The sequence below is a fragment of the Callorhinchus milii genome, unplaced genomic scaffold (assembly GCF_018977255.1).
Source record: "Callorhinchus milii isolate IMCB2004 unplaced genomic scaffold, IMCB_Cmil_1.0 Scaffold2, whole genome shotgun sequence".
Lineage (NCBI taxonomy): Eukaryota > Metazoa > Chordata > Chondrichthyes > Chimaeriformes > Callorhinchidae > Callorhinchus > Callorhinchus milii.
This window is the reverse complement of record NW_024704743.1, coordinates 69,113,124-69,139,761: the sequence shown is the minus strand read 5'-3', so window position 1 is coordinate 69,139,761 and position 26,638 is coordinate 69,113,124. Positions and strand designations below refer to the sequence as shown.

The window sequence follows — 26,638 nt, the reverse complement described above, 5'->3', positions numbered from 1 at the left end:
TTAATTATTTTTCATTGAGAATCTTGGATGAAGGGTTAAGACCCATACACAGGACACCGACAGCTTTAAAAAGATTAGAATTGAAAGCATAAATAAAGAAAACGTGTTCAGGTGATGCCAAGCTTGAGTTTTAAAAAAAGTTCAATTTTTTAAATAAAGTGTTTTGATGAAAGTATAGATGATCATGCTATCATCATTCATGCATTTGTAAACCAACAATGTTATTGTTAAACATGTCAACTTGGGACCTGCACTGAAATCTACTTGTGTTATTTCAGAATTTGTACCAGAATAGGTTTCTGGGTTTGGCAGCCATGGCATCACCTTCCAGAAACTCTCAGACCCGGCGTCGATGTAAAGATACTCTCAGGTACAGCTACAACCCTGAGCAGTTCCATAACATGGACTTGAGGAATGGTCTGAGTGAGATTACCATCCCGAGGGCGAACAGTGATACAAACCTGGTGAATTCAGACAGCCGGTCAACACTGACTGTCAGCAGCTCCCGCTACAATGTCGGCCAGTCACACGACCTCATCATTTGCTGGGATATCAAGGAGGAGGTAGATGCAGGAGACTGGATTGGAATGTATCTTGTAGGTAGGTGTTTGTTTTCAGTTTTTACTTGCTTGCCATTAATAAACATTTGGCACTTTGGTCTCCCTCCCACCGCTCTGCCTTCCTACACCACCCCTCCCCCATGCTCAGGCCCCAACACTTGATTGTTCAGCGCTTTGGGACGTCCTCCCGACGTGAAAGGTGCTCTATAAATGTAATTTTGTTGTTGTTGTTGATGTGATTTTCATCACAGCAATAGATAAAGGTGTATCTTTGAAGTCGATCTCAAACATTCACAAATAGTATGCATTTTTATTTTTTTTTAATTAATTTATTCTGTTTTTCCAAAATACTTGTAACACATTTGATAAACCAGTTCGATAGCGATCCTCCATGTAAATTATGTTACTTATAAACATTAACAATATTCCTTCATTTTAATAAAATTGAGCTCTTTGTAAGTCTTCTATGTGCTGCATTTGTTTTCCTTTTTTAACATATCCTAAAGTAAGGTTTCCACCCACTTCTTGATTGTCTTTCAGTGAAATAGACAACTAATTCTTTGCAGTTTAGGGCAGTTTAGACTTGTGATGTAGGAGTGGGTGTAAAACATGCTCCACGGAAACATTTTGGTTTGTTTATATGCAAAACATAAAAGTGGCAGCTTGGCTCGGTTGGTAGCACAGTTGCCTCTGGATCTGAAAGTTGTGAATTCATGGGACATGAGCTTGTAGTTTAGATTGATGTATTGCAGTTCCTCTTTTCAGGTGGATTTTAAAGGTCCGAACCTGATACAGTCAAAACTGTCTTCAACAACCTCTCAGGCCTGTATATAAGGATAGCTCCTGAGTAAGGGTTTGTTGGCATGTGAAGGCACACTGAAGGGACTGTTCCAGGGTGGTTGTTAACAGTTGTTGTATGGAGGTGGTTCCTTGAACAGGTTTGACTATATTTAAAAAGAAAAATAAGCTTCTCCCAATCTTCGTCTAGTATTTTTGGTTAACAACACGCCAGGTTAATTGGCCCTTCATTCTCCCCCTGGCTGTCTGTGGGTCCCTGCTGTCACAAATGGCTACCGCTTTTGCCAATAAAAACAGCCACTGCACTTGACAGTATTTACCTGTCAAGTTTTCATTCTTTCTTTCTCTCTTTCTTGCTTACTTAAACTCTTTCTTTCTTTCTTTCTTTCTTTCTTTCTTTCTTTCTTTCTTTCTTTCTTTCTTTCTTTCTTTCTTTCTTTCTTTCTTTCTTTCTTTCTTTCTTTCTTTCTTTCCTTCTTTCCTTCCTTCCTTCCTTCCTTCTTGTCTTTCTTCTCCTTTTCTTCATATGCTGTTAATAGATGGATAGCAGTAGTCTTTCAATGCACAGCTCATCTGTGGCTAAAATAGACCAAAGTGATGCATCCACATGTCATAACTGTGTTATAAATATTGTGATAGTTGTGAGCCAATTTTAATACCTTTGAGAATTTATTTTTAGCTTTAATTACAATTTGCTGCTAAAACAATCTACATGCGACTATTTAAGTCACTTTTTATGATGGCTAGAAGGGAGGAAAGCACTTTAAATAAATAACCTAGATTTGCTTCACAAATGCACAGACTCAGCAAGCAGTAACTTTACAGTTGATGCAACTTGCTGCTTTCAGTGTCCAGTAAAATTATTCATCAGGCAAAGAAAAATTATCAAGAAACTTAGCTTTCTCTAGACAAAGTGAAGTCCAATCTTGTTTTCTGACGATATACCCTCTTTCCCAAGGCTCCTTTTTTCAATAAAAATCTCAGTCTGGTTCAGAGACCACAACCACAGAAATTTGCATTTATACAGTGCCCTTCATATACAATAGCAGTCAGAGAGCTTCACAATGATGGACTCAGATCCAGAGCGAGAGTGAGGGAAGAAGGGGGAGCTGAAAATTGTTACGGTCCAAGAGGTGGGTTTTAAGGCAAGTACAAGATCAGTTCAGATAAATAATAATAATAGCAATAGATAAATAGCAATAACTTGCATTTATATAACTCCATTCACATAGGATGATGTTTCGGAGCATTTCTCAGACGTTAGGAAGTTTTTTTTACCCAGTGGAAAGTTAATGACTGAAACAGGTGACCAGGAAGAGGTGTGAGATCTTGAAAGGGGCTTTTTGGTCCATTTGATGTTATTCCTCAAGAATATCTACCCCACTATAACCCGCATCATAGCATCAACTTGTTCTTTAAATGTGCGCTGTATAATCCCACATTTTCTGAACTCAACTAATTTTGCAATATAGCCAAGCATCCTGTTTGCCTTGCTTATTGTTGCCTCAGACTTTGAGTGAGGCAGACTGTGCTCAGCTCTGTATTTATTTGTATTGAACTTAGTTTTTCAGTTATCAGCCCATGTACAAACCCTCTCAAGCTCTCTTTGCTGTCTCTTCTGATTCCACATTTCCCTGCTGTTTGGTGTCATCTGCAAACCTTACATTGGGTACCTCAAAGCCACATGGTTAATGCACACAAGGGAAGCAGACTCTCTCTACTTCCTTCCCTCCAGCCAATTTCAAACTCATGTCTGTCTTATCTTTGATTCTTAATGACATCAGTTGGCAAAGGAGTCTTTCATGTGACACTTTGTCAAATGCCTTTTGTAAGTCTAGGTACACTATACCATATGACTTCCCACTGTCAATGATATTCCTTGAGGAGGAAGTAAATTGGGGTCTTCTTGAAACTAAGCTGGTTCCAAGATGATGTGTATGGCAGTCGAATGTGGAATCGTCAATCCTCTGTGACAGTCTCAGTAGTCTGGGTCCTGAGCCAGGCAGGTCCCCAGTACTCTCATGCATATTCACTCTTGGGTCCCTAAATCTTGGCTCTTGCCAACCTATGCCAAATGCCCTCCAGTATTCATGGCCTATGCCACCCATTCTGTCTTCCACCACCTCTGCAATATCACCCGCCTCCGCCACTGCCTCTTCCTTCAGGCCACTGAGGTCCTGATCTACGCATTCATCACATCCCAGCTCGATTATGCTGACTTCCTGCTTGTCGGTCTTCCCTCTACAAGCTGCACAAGACCCATGTCAAGACACTCCTCTTTGACCATGCCTTCAGTCACCCCCTACCCCTATCATCCATGCCTCTGGATCCTAACCATCAGCTCTAGTGCAGATGCTCTACTATCCAGCACCTTGGGACATCCTCCCAATGTGAAAGGTGCTATAAAAATGTAAGTTGTTCAAAACAAGCTTTCAGTGCCCAAAGGAGAGAGATCCCAGTGTGATTCACACCTGCCACGTTTATACTGCGCAGGGCAAATTGTACCACTCCTGATAGCACCTCCACCTGGTGATGTCAAGAGCCAGGTATTACCGTGATTATCCTCTCTGAGGCTCCAATTTTACTGCATGCCTGACACAGAATTGCTGCCAAAATCATAGTGTTTTGCAAACACGCAGTACAAACACAGCATACATATAGCATTTTAACCAAACTCACATAATTGTTCATCTTATCTTAGCAAAGTTTATGAAATGGTGGTGATTAAACTTGGATCACATTGTTGGGATAGATGACAATAACACTATGGCAAAATGAATATGTGTTGGTATATATTTTTTTAAACAAAATCTGTGAACATCACTTTTTAGAATGACAGGACAACCCTGTTTTTTTATTAATAATATCCTTACATTTTGCATAGCACGTTTCATGTTGGGGGACGTCCCAAAGAGCTTCACAGGATATAGTGTAACGCAGTATGTTTTAACACAGTGGTTAGAGTCCATATCCTCAGATTCTACGTTGCAACAAAGTGCATTTGTAAATGGCCGCCAATTAACATTGTCAGGTCCCCGCTGGTGTAATTCCTGCACATTACAAGTGTGCACATAAAGCTTTGCTGACATTTTCTTCTTCACAATATAATATTAGTGGATCTTCCTGTGCATGACCTATAGGAAGCTGACTAAAAAATTATATTGCCCTTCCAGTATAGCACAAGTTCCTATAAGTGAACCCATGCTAAACCGGATCACATTCCAATGGGGCTGCCCTATATCTGAGAGCCAGCATTCCACATTATTTTTTTGAAGAGGAACAATTTTGAGCTTGTTCCTGCAATGATGGCCTGATTTGAGCCTCACCACTTTTGCGGTAAGCTTGAGCAATGATTAGACAAGCTAGGGATCTTCAGTCTTGAAAGAAGATGACTCAGAGGGACCTCATAGTGAACCCCATTTTAAATGGGATTGAACAGAGTAAACCCAGATCAATAATTTAATATGTATTAAGATAGTAGAACAAGAAGGCATGGGTTTAGAGTTGGAAAGATATCATTGTTTCATCCAGATCAATGTTGTGATCCTGTGATCAAAATTACAACCAAAAAACAATTGTGCTTAGTTGAACAATTATGCTGCAGAATTCTATGATTCCATGAAAATCGGTAGTATAATAAAATCAATGCCAGCTGTTATTTGGATATTGTTTATACAGTTAGATGATTCGTATTATTGGAGATGGAATCACAGTGGGTCGTTCCAAGACCATAAACAGTTGAGAGTTTGCACCAGAGCTGAGGATGGAGGCTGAAGGGGATGGGGCTGAGGGGATGGGGAAGATGGCAGAAGACACTATCAAAGATCAAGAGAGAGACAGATCTTAAAGAAGGAAAGGGAAAGGGTAAATCGAAGGGTCTCTGGGACGGAGCTACAGAAAGTGGAGCAGATAAGCTGAAGGCCCAACCGCCGATGGTGAGTAGTGACATGAAGCAGTCCGGTGCCTGTGGAGCAAAAGGAGCGGGTGGTATTGTAAGCTTTGAGAGTGCGGCACAGGTATGGTGGGATAAATCTACGGAGGGACTTAAAGGGATCTTGAACTCGATCTGCTGGCGAATGGGGAGGCAGTGGAGCACTTCACTATAGTGAAAATGTAGTTGTCCTGTGGATCCCATTCATTGTGCCTGTGTGCAACAGTATTCCATAATACTGTTTTATGGTTTAAAGTATCACTGATAATTGTCCCAGACTATTTCCATTCTGTCATGCGAAGCACATTCAGCATAATAATGACAGTACAATTACATTTTGGTGTATTCCATTGAACCTTCACCGGCTATGTTTCAGAAGATAAATGTAAAACATTTATTTGTATGATTGGCAGTGTACTTCACAGTGATGGCAATATATTAATTTTTAGCAATTTGAAGCATGACAGAATGGAAAGAAAGTTAATGAATTTAACAGTTATTCTAAATTTGCTGATGCTGTATGAGGTTGTCATGTTGTAGCAATTGAAACTGCTCCGTAAACTGTAGTATTGATACAGAGGAACCATCGAAATCCAATGCACAGTAGAAGACCATTCGGCCCATCATATCAAGAGCAACGCTTTCAGTTCCACATAACTGCCCATTTCCCATTCCCCTATACTACTCCAGCTGCCTCTTTAAAAGAACAGTAGCTGTCTAGTTCCCTCTTGAAGGGGAATATGATGCTGATGTTCTACATAGGCTCATGGAGTTTAAAACCAAAAGAAATCACCAGGGTGGATGAACTGCACCCCAGGTTACTTAGAAAGGAAGGAGATTTGTGAAGCACTGACAGACAGACAGACAGACAGACAGACAGACAGACAGACAGACAGACAGACAGACAGACAGACAGACAGACAGACAGACAGACAGACAGACAGACAGACAGACAGACAGACAGACAGACAGACAGACAGACAGACAGACAGACAGACAGACAGACAGACAGACAGACAGACAGACAGACAGACAGACAGACAGACAGACAGACAGACAGACAGACACGAGGTAGTCAAATACCACTGGGGAGGATTCAAAAGACTAAAAGCAAATATGTGTGATTCCTATTTTGAATAAAGATTCAAGAAACATTCACTAGGGTAAGATAGGTGGTATCTCTTGATTTTTGTGTTTAATGTAAGATCATCTTCAAAGAGTAAATAGGGGAAAAAAAACATTGGTGGGTTCTTATTCAGCCTTGTGGAATAATAATAATAATAATAATCCTTGCATTTGATATAGCGCTTTTCAAGTCTTCTAGACTTCTCAAAGAGCTTCACAGAATAGACTGTAAAGTGAATTGACTGTATATTTGTGGGCGAAATGCGGCAGCCAATTGCGCACAGCAGTGTCCCACAAACAGTCGTGGACTGAAGTGACCAATTTATTATTGTCTTTTTTTCTTGAGGAATTATTATCAGGCGTGTGGAGTAAGGAAACTTGTCCAAGGTTTCATCCTGCCGGGAATTGAACTCAGGTCTCTTGCTTGCAAAGCAAGTACTCTAACCACTGAGCTACAGGATTCGAATACAATGATAACCATACACTGGTCAGCAGGGTTAAGCCAGTTTTGAAATTGGCATGACAAAAATGAAAGACTAGCTGTTTAGAGAGGAATAGAGTAGGTGCGAGGAATGAAAAATATCAGACTGTCTGTATCATGGAAGCCTGACAGTTTTAGTGTAAAGATCAAGTTATCATAAAGAGCTGACGAAAGAGTCAAAGATGTACTGGAAGGATGGAGACTCAGATCAAATTAATACTTTGGGGAAATAAATATCATCTTCAGTGACATTCTTTGCTATTTTGCTGATATGATCTGAATTAATTTCGCCGAACAATCCTTATAAATAAAATATGTAAAGACATCTTGACCAACAAAAATGTGTTTTATTATCCTGATGACATTGGCAAAGTCAAGATCGGAGATGGTTGGTGACATGACTATTCTAGTGTGTAATGCAGTGTTAGGCAAAAGCACAAATGCAGTTATCAACAGACTATGTGGAAACACAACATAACAACTATAAGCAGACAAAATAACAGCTGGTGAACAAACAGAGCGTTAAACATAGTAATACAAGTTTTAACTGATACAAACAGTAACTGAAATGGGACAGCTAGCATCAAAGTGCACAGTAATTTAACCATTAGGGTATTTCCCAATTACTTCACATCAATGTCATATTTAGGGCTATGTGTTACTCTCTGTCACTGGTCAATTAATTTTTTTTTATCTTCTTCATATTTTGTTGTAAAACTCAATATTCTTGACCTTGGATGTCATAGCCAGTTAGCATCATAGGAACAGAGCAGGTCATTCAGCAAATGAAGCCAGTTTTATATCTTGCTTTCGATGTCCAATGACAGCAGTTTGTGAAGGAGTATTTTCAAACAGTGCTTCATCAAATGCATTTTGAAGATCTAGGTACACTAGATCATATGGTTTCCCATGGTCAATTTGAGCTGTCTTCCTGAAAACAAAAAGTCTATCAAGTTGATGAAACAAAATCTACCTATCTGAGCCTATGCTGGCTGTCATTTTTTAGGTTATTTGTGTACAGATAATTCTCCATTTTCTTTCTTTTGATTGACTCCATCAGTTTTCCCATTTTTGAGGTCATACTTAAATAGGTCTATATTTGGCAGGTATGAACCATTCTCACATTCACTGGTAATACTACATTTCCCATGAGATTACTTTTCTTCTGGCTCCTATAGAATTGAATTGTGCTCTTTCATGTTAATCACATTGCAATAAGGCAGCATTCTTAGATACCAAAGAATTATATCCTTCCACGCCAATAAGCAAATGACGTAATGCAGGATCGCCTTTCCAGCAGCATTATTCAATGAGTTACAGTGGGACACAGTGCAGTGGGNTTTTACTTTAATATAGGAGGAATGGGGGATTTATATAATTGAGACTGTGATGAAATCTGGAGGAATATTTGGAGAAGCAATGGCTGTACTAAAACACAAAAACAAGAAATATTACAATAGAGAGGTGAGAGAAGGATCATTTATCAACCAAGTCTTCTTTTATTTTGTCCAATTGTGCAAGAAAGGTTTTAAAATAACCTCCCCTGATATTTAAGCAGCACTTAAATCTTGTCCAAACCTGATCTTTATAGATTATAAGGCTTCCAAGAAGCTACCCAATGTAAAGAACCATCAGATAAATGTGAGTTGTGGTAAGAATTGCTGAGAGGGAAAGAAACTTTTTTTTCACAAATCATGCTTTTTGGAGGTGATGTGAGAATTATACTTCAGGAGGCAGTGAACCTCAGAAAAATAATAAATAAGGAAGATTGAAAGTGAAAGTAAAAGGAGGTAGTTGTTGATTGGACTTCTGAAAGGTGTGAGGAAATCGCAACTCTTAAAAAATAAAAGAAACAAGATTACCATTCTCATCAAAAGCGTAGAGTGGATCAGGTTTATTGTTTTAATTATTTGCAATGCAAGCGTGGTACGATGGGAGTATGCAGTCTGAAGAAAGATAGTGAATATAGAATGAAATCATCAGTTGTATGATGAGTGGAGGTGGTGCTCATGTTATGAAGAGTAGATTGATCAAGAGTAGAGTTTCAAAAGTGTTTAACCCAGACAAAGATTTCACTAATGGAACGGCAATGCTGAACCATCCTAGTAATCATTAGGTAGGGGAAAGTTAGAATTTTTGAAGGTGACACATAATTTGAGAGCTGATTACACAAGGTAGTTTTAATGTGGAGTAAAGCTCCAGCACAGACATGATGGGATAAATAGCCTGTTTCTGTTATTTAATGGGGAGAAACAAAGTGGGAGAAATAATTAAGTCACGAAGAACCTGAATAGAGTGCTTTGAGAGGAATGCAGCTACCTAGAAATATAGCTTTGGTGCAATAAGATGATAATAATCTTAACTTTAAATATTGTGTCTTTTACATTGGGAGGATATCTCAAAGAACTTCACAGGATATATTATAAAGTGTTGTGACTATATTTTGTAGGCAAACACATCAGCCAATTAGCTGACAGTAACGTCCCACAAACAGCCATGGAGTGAGTGACCAATTTTATTTAAGGGATGGTTGGCCAGAACACCAGAAGAAACTCCCTTCTCTTTTTGAATAGTGCCACAGGATCTTTAAAGATGGCACTTCCAACAATGCAGCACACCCTCAGCACTGCATTGGCAGCCTAGTCCACATGAGTTAAAAGTCCCAATGTGGGGCTTGAACCCACAACCTTCCAACTCAGAGGCGAGAATGCTACCAACTGAGCCAGGCTGACATACTGACACAAGTGAATGGTGCCAGATCCTGTCCAAAGATGAGTCAGAATATTTTCCAAAGAGTAGTGTCAAAAGTGTAATGAAGGCAGAGATTTTACTATTTTACCATTGAACTGATCATGCTGAAAGCCATACTGGAGATCACGGATTTGAACAAAACTTTCACACTCAGGGAAAATGTGTGAGTTGATGACAGTTTTTTGTGATTTACAAAATAGAAATGCAAGCCCAAAAGGTTGCTAGTTCGAAGGATAAGAGTGCATGTCTTTCTTTGGAATAGGATGAACATGAGTAAATTTGCAAGCAGCAGAGATTAACTGAGTATACACAAGGATGAAGAAACCTTCACAACTAACTGCAGGTTACTAATTTGGAGTTGTGTAGCTAGTTTGGAATAATATCTCTTGAAGATAAGAGTTATACCATTTTATGAAATGGCAACCTCGTGCCTAACCTAAATTCTTTGAGGACACAAGAATTAATAGATGAGATGGATGTTGGTATTATCATTTATTATTGAAATATAAAGTAGTATGTTTATCAGTGATAAAATAGATTAAATTAATGCATGTAAGCAATGTTGGGGTACATAAATCAATTCATATGCGGCAGCAGACAATAGCGCCCTGGTGAACCTACACAGAATACTGCAATTCAGTTCACTGTACTTATGATAAACTGAAAACATTAGAGAGAGTTCAAAGAAGGGCAACAGTGATGGTACAAGATTTGGAATCAATGAGCTATAAATAAAAGGTATGGAAACTAAATATATTTCATTGGAAACTGACTAAAGGTAGACATAATTCAATTTGTTTTAATCACAATGAATCACTTAAAAGTATCTGTGTGATGAATATAGAGTGAAACCCGATTTTGAATCAAGAAACACATACATCTCCCAGTGGATCGAGCACAAGATTCTTGTACTTGTTTTTAAATCCCTCCATGATCTCATTCCACCCTACTTCTGCTTCAACCCTACTGATCTGGCCATTTTCTTTGCTCAGCGAGCATTGGCCTACTTCTTGTCCCCATCCTATCTGACACACCATCAGTGGGCAGACTTCCAGCCTTCTGCCCCCTCTCTCCATCCCAAGAGTCCCTTTGACTTACTTTCCCTTTCTCCCCTCTTTCAAGGAACATCTCAAAATGCCTCAGTTTGACTACACTTTTGGTCATCTTTCCCCTCCCCTTCCCCCTCACTCCCATCCCCAGCTCACATGCCCATCCAGAATCCTTTGAGAAGTCCTCCTGACACGAAAGGCACTATATAAATAATTTTGTATTGTGTATAATTTGTGGAACGCTTGACCCAAACTTACTGAGTAATTACGTCACCTTAGAGCTTTTAACACATGAAAAACAGTGGCAGCTAGAGTAGTGAATACAGAAATTGTTAAAGCATTGAAAGAAAGAAAACAAATACAAATTTTTGAAGGAATAGAGAGTTTTATCATGGGGGAGAAAATAATAGTCTTCAGCAAAGTCTGCATACTTGAAATGACAAAGTGAAGTGTGTAAAGTGAACCTACCTTGTAGTTCCTCAGTTTTGTTTACAGACTGCAAGGGAACGTCACTGTGTGGGTCAGCTTTAGGGCTGGCTATTATAGATTTGGTAAGTAAACTTTCAAGGTGATGTTAAATTTGAGATTTGAGGGCAGCGTTAGTTATTTTAAGAATTACTGAAAATCTACTTCTAAGTTAAGACCGAGATCAACAGTTTGTCATATTTTGACACTCTAAAATGTTACATAAATAGAGTAAATCGAGACCAAGGTACAATTTCAATGTGTTTTCAATGACGTTAACAAAGCAATAAAGGCAAATTGCTTATCATTAAGCAATGACTTTGCCCCTCCTTGGGGAAACTACATTGACAATAAAGAGTAATTCTCCACTTATCAGTAAATATATTGATTTAATCTATGTGAGGGTAAAAGGGATTTTGGTTTGTAAACAGACCAACCAGCAAAGAATATTTACTGATGAGTAGAGGGAATAGTGGAGCTAACTCTGCATTGGCGATTGGTTTGATCATGTGCCCTTGACCAGTTTAACAAATGGGTGTCAATTGCCAGTGTATCATGCACTCAGGCTACACTTGTATTAAGACTAGTGATAATATTTTGATCCGCACTGTGAGTTGAGGCTAGATAACAAACAATTACAGTGAGCCTTATTATAATGCTCAAAAGGCAAAATACTGCAGATGCTGGAAATCTGAAATAAAAACAGAAATTTCTGGGAACATGTAACAGGTCAGGCAGCATCTATGGAGAGAGGAAAGTGAGTTCATGTTTCTGGTCGATGACCTTTAGTCATTTAAAAAAATGTTCTGAAGCTTCCATAAGGCTTCATAAACTGAACAGATTCAGTGGATAATAATAATTCTCATATATGATAAAGTACCTTTCACATTGAGAGGAATTCTCAAGGCGCTTGACAAGATATACTGTAAAGTGGAGTGACTGTATATTTTGTGGGTGAATGATGTTGGATGTGACATACATAGTATAAGTAATACACTTAAAGATAGCAGAATGAATGGAATACATGAAACAGATCAAAGACAAATTCGCAGACAAGGCAGGTTGAACAGATCAGTTGGATTAGAATGTCTGCAAAATATATATTGTATTATTAATGTAAATTTTTATGCTCCAGTTTTCTCTGCCCATCCCTCTCATTGAAACATTTATGACTCCTTTTTTCATTCTACGACAACTTGTTTTTGTTTGACACATCTCATGTAAAAATGTCTCAAGGAGCTTGGCAAATATAGTGGTGGACACCAAGCAGGGAATTTGGGATTGTAAAGATATTGACCAAAGTCCCAGATAAATAGATACATTTTAGACACTTTTAAACTTGGCTAGAGAGGTATTAAGATAAAGTGGTTTTGGAAGATAGTTGTAGAACAGCGTTGCCGAACCCAGATTTGTTCTGACCCACATGTATGGCACATGAACAACAGTGTGAGCCACACCAGTCGGAGAATGTTACACCAGAGACATGTGAAGTCGCTACAACAAAGACATTGTATATATGTGTACGTCAAACACTGGGCATTTTCAAATATTCCACACTCAAAATTGCATGGATTACACAATAATTTATTAATTTCAGATATAATTTTGTTATCAAGCAATTGATGCTTGTACTGTTGCACGTGTAAGTTGCTAGTATTTAACTGACACCCAATTGTGGAGTCCTGTAGCTGCTTAATGGTTAGAGTGCTCGCCTCGCAAGCGAGAGGACCTGGGTTCAATTCTGGGCAGGGCAAATCGTTGAGCAAGTTTCCCTACTCCACATGCCTCTGTTCACTTAGGAAAAAGTAGGAACCCGGTTGTTAGTCAATTGGCGGATCGCTTTTCCAGGGGAAATAAATCCTTCAAAATAAATAAAAATAATTTGGTTACTCAATGCAAGACTGTTTGTGGGACACTGCTGTGCGCAATTGGCTGCTGCTAATGTCCACAAAATATACAGTCAATTCACTTTACAGTATATTCTGTGAAGCGCTTTGAGATGTCTAGAAGTTGTGATAAGGCAAGGATTATTATTATTTATTATTAATTACATACGGACAGAGTAGCAACATCACGAGGTTCAAGTTAAAAATAGTTTGTGGGGATTGTGTGTTTAATATACAAATCTACGTCATTATATTGTCACTCAAAAAACATGTAGCAATTAAGTATACTCATTTGGTTCGATTATTCAGACGAATAATAATAATAATAAAAATCCTTGCATTTGATATAGCCTCATCATGTCATTGAGACATGAAAAAAAAGGTTAGTGAAAGGTAGGGTGGGGCCAATTAAGGACCAAGGGGGAAATCTTATTGTGGAGGCAGAGGGCATGGCTGATGTGCTGAACGAGTACTTTGCATCTGTTTTCACAAAAGTGGATGCACCAAATGCCGCAATATCGGAGGAGAGGGTAGAGGAAATGGATAGGATAAGTATAAACAGAGAGGAAGTACTGAAAAGGTTGACTGGGCTGAAGGTAGATAAGTCACCCGGTCCGGACGGGATGCAGCCAAAGTTACTATGGGAGGCACGGGTACAAATAGCGGAGGTTTTGTCTACAATTTTTCAATCTTCGTTGGACACATGAGTGGTGCCAGAAGACTGGAGAGTAGCCAATGTGACTCCCCTGTGCAAAAAGGGACAGAAGGACAAACCTGGGAACTACAGGCCAGTCAGCCTAACATCAGTAGTGGGGAAACTCCTGGAGACTACAATCCGGGACAGAATAAATCTTCACTTAGAAGAATATGGGTTAATTAGGGACAGCCAACATGGATTTGTTGAAGGCAAATCTTGTCTAACAAATCTATTAGAATTTTTCGATGAGGTAACGGAGAGGGTGGATAAAGGTAGTGTAGTTGATGTAGTTTATATGGACTTTCAAAAGGCATTTGACAAAGTGCCACATGAAAGACGTGTAAGAAAGATAGAAGCCCATGGTATAAAAGGGACAGTGGCAGCATGGATCCAGAATTGGCTGGGAGACAGAAAGCAGAGAGTTGTGGTGAACGGCTGCTTTTCTGACTGGAGGGAAGTGTACAGTGGCGTCCCCCAGGGATCGGTATTAGGACCACTGCTCTTCTTAATATACATAAATGATCTGGACTTGGGTATAGCAAGTACCATTTCCAAGTTTGCGGATGACACAAAGTCAGGTAGGATGGTAAATAGTGAGAAAGATAGCAGCCAACTGCAGGAAGACACAGACAGAATGGTAAAATGGGCAGATACATGGCAGATAAATTTCAATGTGGAGAAATGCGAGGTAATGCATTTTGATAGAAAGAATGAGGGGAGGCAATACAGGCCAGATAATACAATCTTAAGGGGGGTAAAAGAACAGAGAGACTTGGGGATGCAGGTAAATGAATCCTTGAAGGTGGCAAGGCAGGTAGATAAAGCTGTAAAAAGGGCATATGGGATACTAGGCTTTATAAATAGGGGCATAGAGTACAAGAGTCAGGAGGTTATGATTAACTATATAAAACACTGGTTAGGCCTCAACTAGAATACTGCGCCCAGTTCTGAGCACCACACTATAGGAAGAATGTTGAGGCATTGGAAAGGGTGCAGAGGAGATTTACGAGGATGAGGGACCTTGATTATGAGGAAAGGCTGGAGAGGCTGGGATTATTCTCATTGGAGCAGAGATGGTTACAAGGAGACCTAATAGAGGTTTTCAAAATCATGAGGGGATTTGATAGGTTAGAAAGGGAAAAACTGTTTCCACTGGTGGGTGTGTCGGTGACTCGAGGTCACAGATTCAAAATAGTATCTAAAAGAAGCAGAGGGGAGGTGAGAAGACATTTTTTCACGCAACGAGTTGTTCGAATCTGGAAGTCATTGCCTGAAAGGGTGGTGGAGGCCGATTCGATAACTACTTTTAAAAATGCTGTGGACGGGTATTTGAGGAGGACAGGTTTGCAGGGTTATGGGGAAAAGGCTGGGGAGTGGGAATGACATTACATTGCTCTTCTCAAAGAGCCTGCACAGACTTGATGGGCCGAATGGCCTCTTTTTGTGCTGTACGATTCTATGATTCTATGTCTCAAATTGACTGTGGGCGAAACGCATATTTTAGAATATTATTTTACATGACTATTTCAATTGAATATTCAAAAGCCTGACAATATTTTTTTTCCCATATACATATAAGGTTTAAATAGCCATGTACACGTCTCTGTAAGCAAATTGTCAGCAGGAAGATACATGCTTCTGCTGAAGCTGAGGTGATTGTGACCAACACCGAGATCCTTCATGAGTCACATGTGACTCGTGGCTCTATAATGATAATAATTGTCCTTGCATTTAATATAAAGCCTTATTACATCTTCAAGACAACACAAAGCACTTCACAGAATATACTGTAAAGTGAATTGACACTTTATTTTGTTGGTGAAACACGGCAGCCAATTGCACACAGTCGTGTCCCACAAACAGTGTGGTTTGAGTGAGTGGGCGAAATAGACTCCAATAGGCTTTAATAGACAATATTCAAAAATGCTTTGAAATGCCACCCCACGGGAATGGCGCTAGACAATGCAAGCTGTTGTTTTTGTAGACTGGATAGATAGTTCCTTCAAATGCACCTGCTTCTCCTCATCATTGCAGATACTGTATTATTATCTGCAATTTTTTTCAACATTGATGAAATTACATTTCTCACATAAGAACATCAAGTGCTGTTTTGATTTTGGTAAACAAATAATTAACTCCGGATAACTTTCTCCTCATTTCCTTGAAAGAAAAAGTGACGTCTACTGTGAGTTAACTAGAGTAGCATTGATTTAATATGATAATTCTTTGTCCAATAAACTTCAGTGCTTAGAAGTAAGCGGCTCAGGAACTGTAACTTGAAATCCAGTGGCATAGGCAGCCAAGGAATAAACCTAATTAAACATCATGCTGTTAAGTGGACTTTCTAGTTGTGTCTCTTGGTTAGCTAAAGTAGCTTATGCTGTTTCTACCATTTGCTCTGAAGGTTTCTTCAGAAATAATTAAGATGTACCAAGTAAACAAGGAGTATTTTAGTTACTTTCTGAAGAGTCCTTCCTCAATGCTGGTGCATTACTGGTGGAGTCCTGTAGCTTAGTGGTTAGAGCACTCATCTCGCAAGGGAGAGAATCTGGGTTCGATTTTCGGTCAGGGCGAAACATTTCCTTACTCCACCCGCCTCCGCTTACCTAGCAGCAAGTAGGAACCTGGTTGTTAGTTAATTGGCTGATCGCTTTCCTGGGGATAAAAAATATATAATAATTTGGTCACTCAATCTGCGACTGATCCACAAACCACTCTATTAACAACTGATCTTAAGCATTGTCATTCTCCAACAACCACAACCCAACAACTATAACCCAACAATTGGTCCCTGATTGCTCAATCCATATACCCTTGATCTCTCATCATTTTCAAGATGATTGTTGTGTCCTACTTTCCCCACCCCACCCCACCCCAGCCCCCACGTGTCTCATCTTACATGCATCCTCACCTTTAACTATGTCCCACACTCAATGATTTAACCTTCTTACATGGCAGTCTTTCAATCTTATATTACCCATGAGTCTGCCATGAGTATTACCCATCATCAGCTCCTACCACCACCCCCATCCTACATTCGTTCCTCCCCATCTCTCCCTCCTCCCTCTCACCCACCATCACCTCCATGAAACCCACCATCTGCTGCCTCGACCCCCTCCTACCAACTTGCTGGTCACCCAGCTCCCCCTCCTCTGCCCACTACTGGCTGACGTCTGGCTACTGGCTGTCTGACGTCATCAACCAGTCTCCCTACTACGGATCAGTCCCTCCCCCCTCAAAACTGCTGTCAAAACCCTCCCTAGATCCCTCAAACCCCAGCCACTACCGCCCCATTTCTAACCTGCCCTTGCTCGCAAAAGTCCTAGAACGCGTTGTTGCCAATCAATTTTGTGCACACCTCTCCTCCCACTCCCTCTTCGAACCATTCCAGTCCAGTTTCCGTCCTCCCCACAGTACAGAGACTACGCCCACAGTACAGAGACTGCACTTGTCAAAGTCACAAACAACATCCTCTCTATCTGTGACCAGGGCTCCTTCTGCCTCCTTGACCTCCTGGACCTCTCTGCTGAGTTCGACACAGTCGATCACGCCATCCTCCTCCACCGCCTTTCCTCCGTCATCCACCTCAGTGGGACCGCACTCGCCTGATTCGAATCCTACCTCACAAACCACCAGCAGTACATCTGCACAAATGGCTTCTCCTCCCGCTCTCACCCAGTTACCTGCGGGGTACCCCAAGGATCCATCCTTGGCTCCCTACTCTTTCTGATCTACATGCTCCCTCTTGGGAATGTCATCTGCAGACATGGGTTACATGTCCACATGTATGCAAACAACACCCAACTCTATTTTTCCACCTCTATTTGCGACCCCCAGTCCCCTGATGTGCTGTCAGCCTACCTGTCAGATCTCAGGGGCTGGATGAGCGCAAATTTCCTTCAGCTGAATGTTGCAAGACGGAAGCCATACTCTTTGGCATCAACGTATAAAATCTCATGGCTCTCACCTCCTCCACCTACCCGATCTCCCCCTAAAACTCTCTGAACCCGTACGCAACCTAGGCGTCAGGTTCGACCTCCAATTATCCTTCCTCCCCCACATCCGGTCCCTCACCATCACCACCTTCTTCCACCTCCGATGCATCACCCGTCTCTGCTAATATCTCTCTCTGAAAGCCGTTAAAACCCTGGTCCATCACCTCACGGCTGGACTACTCTAATGCCCTCCTCGCTGGTCTCCCATCCATTACCATTCATAAAATCCAGATCATTCAAAACTCTGCCGTCCACATTCTCACCTGCACCAAACTCCGCTCCCCAATCACCCCAGTCCTTGCCAGACTGCACTGACTGCCTGTCCTAGAGAGGATCGACTTCAAGATCCTCACCCTTGTATTCAATTCCCTGCACTCCTCTGCACCCCCCTACCTCTCTGACCTCCTCTCTCCTCAAAACAGTACCCATTGCCTTTGTTCCTCTGGGTCTGGCCTCCTCCTCTTCCCCTGAGTCCTCTGTTCCACCCTCGGCGGCCGTACCTTCAGCCACTATGCCCTGAGGCTCTGGAATTGCCCTCACTCCCTTCGCCTCGCCCCCTCTCTTCCTATTTTCAGGTCCCTGCTGAAGACCTTTCTTTTCGACCGCGCCTTTGGTCACCTTCCTCCCCCTCCCCCTGGCTCGGTCCTGGGATCCGTTACTGCGAAGCGCTGAGACGCAGTTCGGTGGAGGACGCGCTATAAATCCAAGTTGTTGTTGTTGAGTCTATTCTCCCACTGGAATCTTGATGCAAAATGTCTGATATTGACTCTGGGTTATGTCTGTCACTTACATGGAGAGTAATATTTCCTTCACTGTTTCTGAGACTGGCACATGGGCCAAGAATCCAATTATACAGATCTCTGTGGCTTAAGGGTAATGCTTCATCCAATTACACCAGGAGGTTCCTGGAACCTCAATATACAAAGGTTTGGTTTTAATGCAATCCCAAAAGATAGAGAGGTTCAAAGATGATCTTGGAGGACAGAACTCTACATTATCTAGAGATACGCACTGAGCTGAATTTATCTTTGTTAGGAAAAAGCACTGAGAGGGGACATAGACTAGCTCTTTGAAATTATGAGACAGAAGAGTTGTACATGTTAGAAGGCTTTAAGATTCAGATGTGAGAGCAGAACTGGAGGGCATACATATAAAATGTAGAAGTCTCAAGCGGAACCTGCACCACACCTAATTAGTTTTACATTTTATTTCAGGTTCTGGGAGCCTCTGTGTGGTAATTGGATGAAGTATTAGCTTTAAGCCCCAGAGATCTGTTTAATTGGATTCTTGGCTCATCTTGTGTGCCATTATCAGAAACAGTGGAACAAACCCCACTCTCCATGTTACTGGCAGTCAGAAATTGAAGAAATAAGACACCATCAAGACTCTAGAGAGAGAATAGACTCAAGGATAATATGAGATTAAAAAGGTTGTCATGCTGTGAAGCATGAGTGTGGGATATACGTAAAGGTGAAGGAGGTTGGAAGATGAGATGGGTTGTGGTGATCGGGTAGTGAACAGAACACAACAGTCTCCTTGAGAATGCAGAGGTGATGATAAATGTAAGAGTTACATGTGAGCATCCCAGGTCTAATTGATTGGCTTGGTTTGTTGAAACGATGTTAGATTCACTTATTGACGGGGTGATCTGTTCACAGATTTTGAGATATACTTGTATATATCCCATTAACACATTTTATTTTATAATTTGCGTGCTCTTTTGCAAAAGGCTGTTGATTACTGAAACAAAGTGAAAGTCTCTTGAATTATTGCAGTATCAAATTGTTTTCTGTTTCCCTTAATTCATCTCATAGCTCTCTATTTGATTGGAGTGAGTTATTCAATGCTATTTTTAGACATAGGTTTAGATGTATTTATGCCAGTACCAGAATAGAAGGCTTTGGTGACCTGGAAAGTAATCTTCCCTTGGCACCTTTCTCGCAGTTTTCTTCAAGCTGCAGAAACTGGATTATAAATATTACAAATCCATTTTCAAAACAATGTTCAATTTAGTAATCGCCATTCTCTTTGAATCTGAATGTAGTTTTATTACAGTTTTATTATTTTCTATTATTAGAACAAATTTTCAAGGATTCTACAATGAAGCCTCATGGTTGTCTTGAATAGAAAGGAATTGCTATTAACTGCAAATACCTTTTCTTTGGCATTTCTAATATAATAATCCGATTAATTTCCAATTCAACTATCTGCATATATGCATCTCTGGAGTGCATTAAATCTACAACTGTTTGCACTTTAAGAAAAAATGTGTTAGACCTATAAGAAAATTCCCTGTGTCCAGTATTTTTGACATTGGAGTCTAATTTGTGGCATTTCTTCATGTATTTCTCAATAAGAAATGTACACTTATTGATTTTCTGAAACATCACATGTCCTGAAGAATGCTTTCTTTAACATATTAAATGTTTTATAAATTTAATAATTACACACCTTATTGAATCTTATTATTCTTATTAAAATATGCTAAGAAATACCAGACTAACTTAATTTGGGGATTTTGCCAAATCGTGTTTGGCATGAACATTGGTCATTCACTTCACGGCTGTTTCGGGGACATTGCAGTGTTGCAAATTATACAGTGTGCCTACAAGTACAATCACTCCATTTTACAGTCTATCCTGTGAAGTGCTTTGAGGCATTTCCTGACATGAAAGGCATTATACCAAATACCACAGCTTATTATAGTGCAGAATTATGGAAAATACTTAAGTTAATTCTTAATTTTAAAGTAGGTTCTTTTTAAGGACTGCAGATCTGCGCCATTTTCAATTTTAAGACAAAATGGTCTTAACGCAAAGACTAGGTAGAATTTTGGCCTTAATGCATTCTCTATGAAGAAGAATTGTCATCAAATTGAGAAGCGATACAGGCCTGAAATGTTAAATGCAAATGTGGATCATGATGAAAATGTATGAAAACAATGCAATGTTAATTTGTGATAATCTAAAGGTTTCTAATGTGGATGATGTTATTTTGCTGGGCAACACAGGAAGAAGGCTATGCTAGTGAATTTGACTGATAATATTGTCACATTAACACTGCTTAAGAAATTGCTGCATTGAAATAGAAGGAAGATCATTCTTTCTGTATTTTTGTAACCTAAACATTATTGACTGATCGGTACCCAAAGGAATATCAGTACCCTCTGCTGAAAAGTGCATAAATATGGAAGGACAGGATCAGATTTGGTGTGACGCACCCAATGATGTGTGCTCAAGCTCACTGTCACACATTCTGTTCACAAATGTATGCCAGTTTTGGTGTGTGTTTCATCCCCCAAATGACAGTGAGATTCATAGAAATTTTTCTTGCATGAAAAGCAGAATATTTGGCACAATTTGACATTTGGAAGTAATGCTAGTAGCAATCGTAAGGTTTGGCAAGTGTTTTCTACTGAGTATCAGTTGCAGTGTTTCAGTTCCTATCCTAATGCTGAGGCATTGTCATAGATGTCAAGTATCAGTAACAATGGTACAAATCTACAGCTGATATTTTATAATCACCACAGACATAGAACATGTGGTGTTCAGTTTGACTTTGTGATTATGTGAAATTTTCGGGTCGAAGCAGCAGATAAAGAGTAAAGTGAAATGCGTTTGCATTTAAGTTATGCCTCATTTAAATTCTCTCCCGTTGTCAAATACAGAACACTAATTTAGAAGAATAAAAATAAGAGGAATTTATTGGTTTCTGATCAGTAAAGGTTCTGGATATAGAAACTGAATAATAATATTCCTTGTATTTGAAATAAAGCAAGCAATGTTATTTTACAGCTTATACAACCAGAACTGTTACTGATTCGACACATTGCTACATTGTTGGAGTTGCTGTCCTTCAGATGAGACTTTAAACCAAAGCCCCATCTGCACATTAAGGTGGATGTTAAAGATCCCATGGCGCTATTTGAAAAGAGAATTGAGCTTGTCCCAGTGTCCTGGCCAACAGTCCCCCAAATAATAAAAAAATCGGTCACTCACTCCATGGTTGTGCATGGGACATTGCTGCGTGCAAATTGGCTGCCGCGTTCGACCACAAAACACACTTCACACCACTTTACAGTATATATCCTGTGAAGAACTTTGGAATGTCTTTCTGACATGAAAGGCGCTGTAGTAATGTGTGGATTATTTTTGTTACAGTAATAATGCAGCAGGAACATACTGCATTATTTCTGACCCCGAGGCAAGTGTACTATCAAATGAGCCAAGCTGACACTAGCACAGATATAATGTCAGACAAATTAGAGTAAATATATAAATATGAAAAGTCAGGAAGGACATCTCATACTGCTTCAAAGGATTTTACTGTAAGACTAGGTAGAGCTGAGTATTTTGTGAGCAATCAACCAAGGTTGCTGCACCAGAAGCTCATGCTGGAAACTGTGTCTATGTGAATGTAAAGTGAGAATAGGATCAGACTTGATTGTAATGGACTCACCATCTCCGATTGTATGAAAGAAGGGCTACTTGGGTGAAGTTCTGTCCACCAGCCTTTGTCACCAGTGTCAGGAGGGAACAAAAAAGAAACCGTGCTTTCCTCACCTCAATATTCTCTCCTCTAATTTTAAAAAATTATGAAAGACTAACACTCGCTGCTATGTTAGAGATGCATGATTGTTGATGTGGAAGCTTTTGGCCACTTTTCCCCGCTCTCTGGAACATTTTCCCTAAACCACTCCACCTTTTGCTTTTTCCCTCTCTGTCTTCAAAGCTCATCTACAAATATTATTTTTTTGATTGTGCTTTCACCATCCCCACCTGCCCCCCATCTTCCACCACACTCAAGTTGCACTCCATCTCTGTTGAAATGCTGTGTAATATTTCTCCTGGGTGAACTGAGTGCAAGGTATTGCGGTTGTTCATTATATCCATGTGTTCACCTTATGGATTCATAAGACAATGAGGCACCTTTAAAGCACAATAGAATCAGTCTCAATCTTCTTGTTTTTTCTCAATTAGATACATCAGTGCACATTAAACATTACAGTTCATACCACTGAGCAGGTAGAGACCTTAAGAGACCCGTTTAGGATATTCCTTCAGTAAAATAGGTTTCTTATTCAGACAGTTTTCTTTGAATTTTACAACAAATCTTTCCAAATATTTTGTCTATAAAAATTCTTCAGAGATAAAGACTGCAAATCATGAATGCTGTTTTACCATTTCCACGTTTTGACAATTAACATCGCTTACATATATGTCAGCCTGGCTCAGTTGATAGTTGACGTGAAAAGTGCTATATAAATGCAATTTGTTGTTGTTGTTGTTGGAGCACCCTCTCCTCTGAGTGCTACAACAACACTCCTCTGGGTGCAAGCCCCACACAAGGAGATGGAACTCATATAGTCTAACCTGACCCTCCAATCCAATGGAAACCGGACACTCCAATTATTCCCTGATAAGGCACTATATCAAATGCCAGCATTATTATCATCAGGTCACTGCTGATGTCAACTCCAGAGCACTGCACATGCACAGGAGATGGTATTCTGGTTTATTATCTGATTCAAAGGACAGCATGTTTGATAATACAGCAAGCACCTGAGCTCAAAGTCTGGCACGGTATTGGAACCCACAACCTTCTAACCCAAAGGCAAGTGTACTATCAAATGAGCCAAGCTGACACTAAAATAGACATAACGTCAGACAAATTAGAGTAAATATATATGTATATGAAAATCATCTAGGCATTCCATTTTGTTAAAATAAAACATATTTGAAGCTAGAGTGTGGATTTAGACACAGTCATAATTACTTAATGGCAGATGTCACATGCAATGAATATGAATGCTGACCTGAACACCCCAGTAATGCATGTCGGCAGTTCCTGATGGCAGCTGTGTGAAATCATTTTAATGAAGTACGAGGAGGGGGAGGTCCTCCTGTGGCAGTCATCATTAGGACAATTCCAAGGAGGGAATTGTCCCATCTTGTGACAATTAACACATTGCTCAAGGTCATCTCTTTCTGTTCAAATTGATTCTTCATGCTTTCATTTGAAATTTAGTCTAACCCTATCCATTCAGTTGTGGAGCTTGTAGTTTAGCTCTTAGAGCACTCGCCTCACAAGCGAGAGGACTGCTTTCGATTCCCGGGCAGGGCGAAACCTTAGGCAAGTTTCCTTACTCCACACGGCTTTCTTTACTTAGCAGGAAGTAGGAACCCGATTGTTGGTCAATTGACGGATCGCTTTTATAATAATAATAATTTGGTCATTCAATCCATGCCTCTTTGTGGGACACTGCTATGCACAATTGGCTGCCGTGTTTCGCCAACAAAATATACAGTCAATTCACTTTACGGAATATTCTGTGAAGTGCCTTGAGATGTCTGGAAGACGTGATAAGGTGCCTTATCAAATGCAAGGATTATTTTTTATTATAGTGTATTTTATCCCTCCCATTCTGAATATGTTCAATTACAAAATTACCCCAAGCATGTAGTCTTAATCCAGCTCCCCAATCTGAATCAAACACACTTACATTATCACAAAATCCACCCCCTCAAACCCCTAAAAGACATGTCGGGCACGTAAGTCTAAGGTTCTATCATAATGAGATCAGATGAGCCAAAAGACGTTTTTCATCCAAACTGATAGCAATGTTGCAACCATCTCAATATGATTAATATGCTGGATAGAGATCAATAACCAATATTAATTAAAACTGCACTTGATCTTAGCCAAAAGACTGGGAAACTACAGTAGAGTTTTGCTGAACTAGTTGGCAGGTATTTCCACTCGGAGGAAGGAGATGTGAAGCTCTTCTAACAAGGCGCGCAATTAACTGGTGTGAGTCTTTTTAATAAGACTCTTCAACATGAAAGACTGCTTCGGGCAATCCATTCTCCCAGACTAATTCTATGTTACTGACTCTCAAGGTTCCTGATTGCAATTTTCCCTCAAATCTAAAATTCTCATTAATTCAAATTTCAAATGCTAATTTTAATTTGACCTAATTTTACTAAAGTAACGTCGAATCTTGCGTGATTGTAATTTTCTAGCAACTGGATTATTTAAAAATATCTAGTTTCCCTTTGGTCTAGTTATTATATAATAATAATTAATAATAATCCTTGCATTTCATATATAGCGCCTTATCACATTGCCGAGGTGACTCAAAGCACTTCACAGTACTGTAAAGTGAATTGACTGTATTTTGTGGGCAAATCACAGAAGCCAGTTTGCGCACACCAATGTCCCAAAAACAGCCATAGAGTAAGTGATAATAATAATAATAATCCTTGCATTTGATATAGCGCTTTATCACGTTTTCTAGGCATCTCAAAGCGCTTCACAGAATATACTGTAAAATGAATTGATTGTAAGTTTTGGGGGCAAAACACAGCAGCCAATTGCACACAGCAATGTCCCACAAATAGCTAGAGTGATTAATTTTATTTGGGGGATTGTTGGCCATGGGATCTTTAACATCTGCTTGAACGGGCAGACGGGATTTCAGTTCAACGTCTTATCTGAAGGACGTCACCTCCAACAATGCAACATGTCCCAGCCCTGGAATTGCATTGTCAGTTTAGACAATGTGATTACAAGTCCAGACATGAGGCTTGAACCCACAACCTTCTGACTCAGACGAGATCGATACCACTGAGCTAGAATGACACACATGTTTAATACCTGGGGAATCCTCTCAGCCTGATGGGCAAGCTGGGTTCCTTTATTTACTTTTCCTTTTCCTGTGTTTATTTCTCTTCTGGCTTCTTTATCCATTTCTCTTTCTGATTTATTTTCTATTTTCTTGGATCTATGTATTCCCTATTCTTCCCCACTCGTTCAGCAAAAAGCAAGATTCAAACTTGGGATCTTGCTGGTTAATATTACGCCACATTATATATTTATCCACTGATTCATGAGGGAATATACAAAATTTTCCTTACATGACCTTGCATGGACCTTGCAACTCAGGCCTATGGACTCCCAATGGACCTTGCAACTCATGCTTATGGAATCTCTATGGACCTTGCAGCTCAGACTTTTCCCAATTTCTGTTAAAGGTTAGAGAATTCCACTCTCAATACAAGGGCTCTTTCACTGCAGCCATGATGTACATCTTTAATAACATGGAGTAATGGGATATTCCAGAGAATTGAAATTCCACTCACCACCATGTGTAGTGACTTTAGAGATGCGCAGTTATGATGGAGAAATTCCATTTGTGTCATTGAATTCTGCTGCGGGCAAAGATGACCAGAATTTCAGCCCACAGATGGAGAGAGGAAATATTATTAAAGTAATAACTGATGCCCACTTAAGGACTGCATTTAAATTACATAATCCCCTAGCAACTTTGGCCAATTTCTGCAGGCCTGCGGTTAAATTACTCGGTTACTCCACAGAGAACCATCATCAAATTCTGCAGTTCCTTTAGGGATATGGCCATATCATTAGTAAAGAGTCTTTTTCAGAATGGGACTTGATGTGAGTATTCCCATCTTCATAAGTCTGCTGGAGGCCTTGCAAAGGCTGGTAAGAATTTTGAACAAATGGAACTTGGCACTGTAGGTTATTCTTCAGTCACAAAAGAAAGTGTCAGGGCAAGAAGCAATCAGGTCTCCTCCGAGCATACCTTTCTCAGCTGAGAGAAGAAACACATGGAGGATGAGCTCAAAAAAAGCAAGTGAAATAACTACCTTTTTTTTGCCGCCACAGGTGTCTGAACCAAGCGAAAACCCATCAGCAGGCTTACATTTAGATGCTTAAAAGTATCCAAACCAGACCGAGAGCTGCACATTTCTATGCCATCTACACATGGAAATTTCCCTGTGTCTGAAATGGAACGTGCACTCTCTCTCTCTGGAGGAGCGCACCCTGCTTACTTAATTCTGGAAAGTATTAAGTGCAGGTTTGGGTAAGTTTGCCTA

At 40.0% G+C, this 26,638-nt stretch overlaps 1 protein-coding gene across 2 annotated transcripts in view; it reads left to right on the top strand.

Moving 5' to 3' along the window:
* The window catches only part of LOC103181263 (E3 ubiquitin-protein ligase HECW1), a 188,845-nt gene that overhangs the window by 8,490 nt on the left and 153,717 nt on the right, over positions 1-26,638 (top strand). For both annotated transcript variants that reach the window (XM_042332011.1, XM_007897618.2), the window contains exon 2: positions 279-600. In XM_042332011.1, the coding sequence (XP_042187945.1) occupies positions 279-600 (322 nt within the window). The remainder of the gene's footprint in view (positions 1-278; positions 601-26,638) is intronic.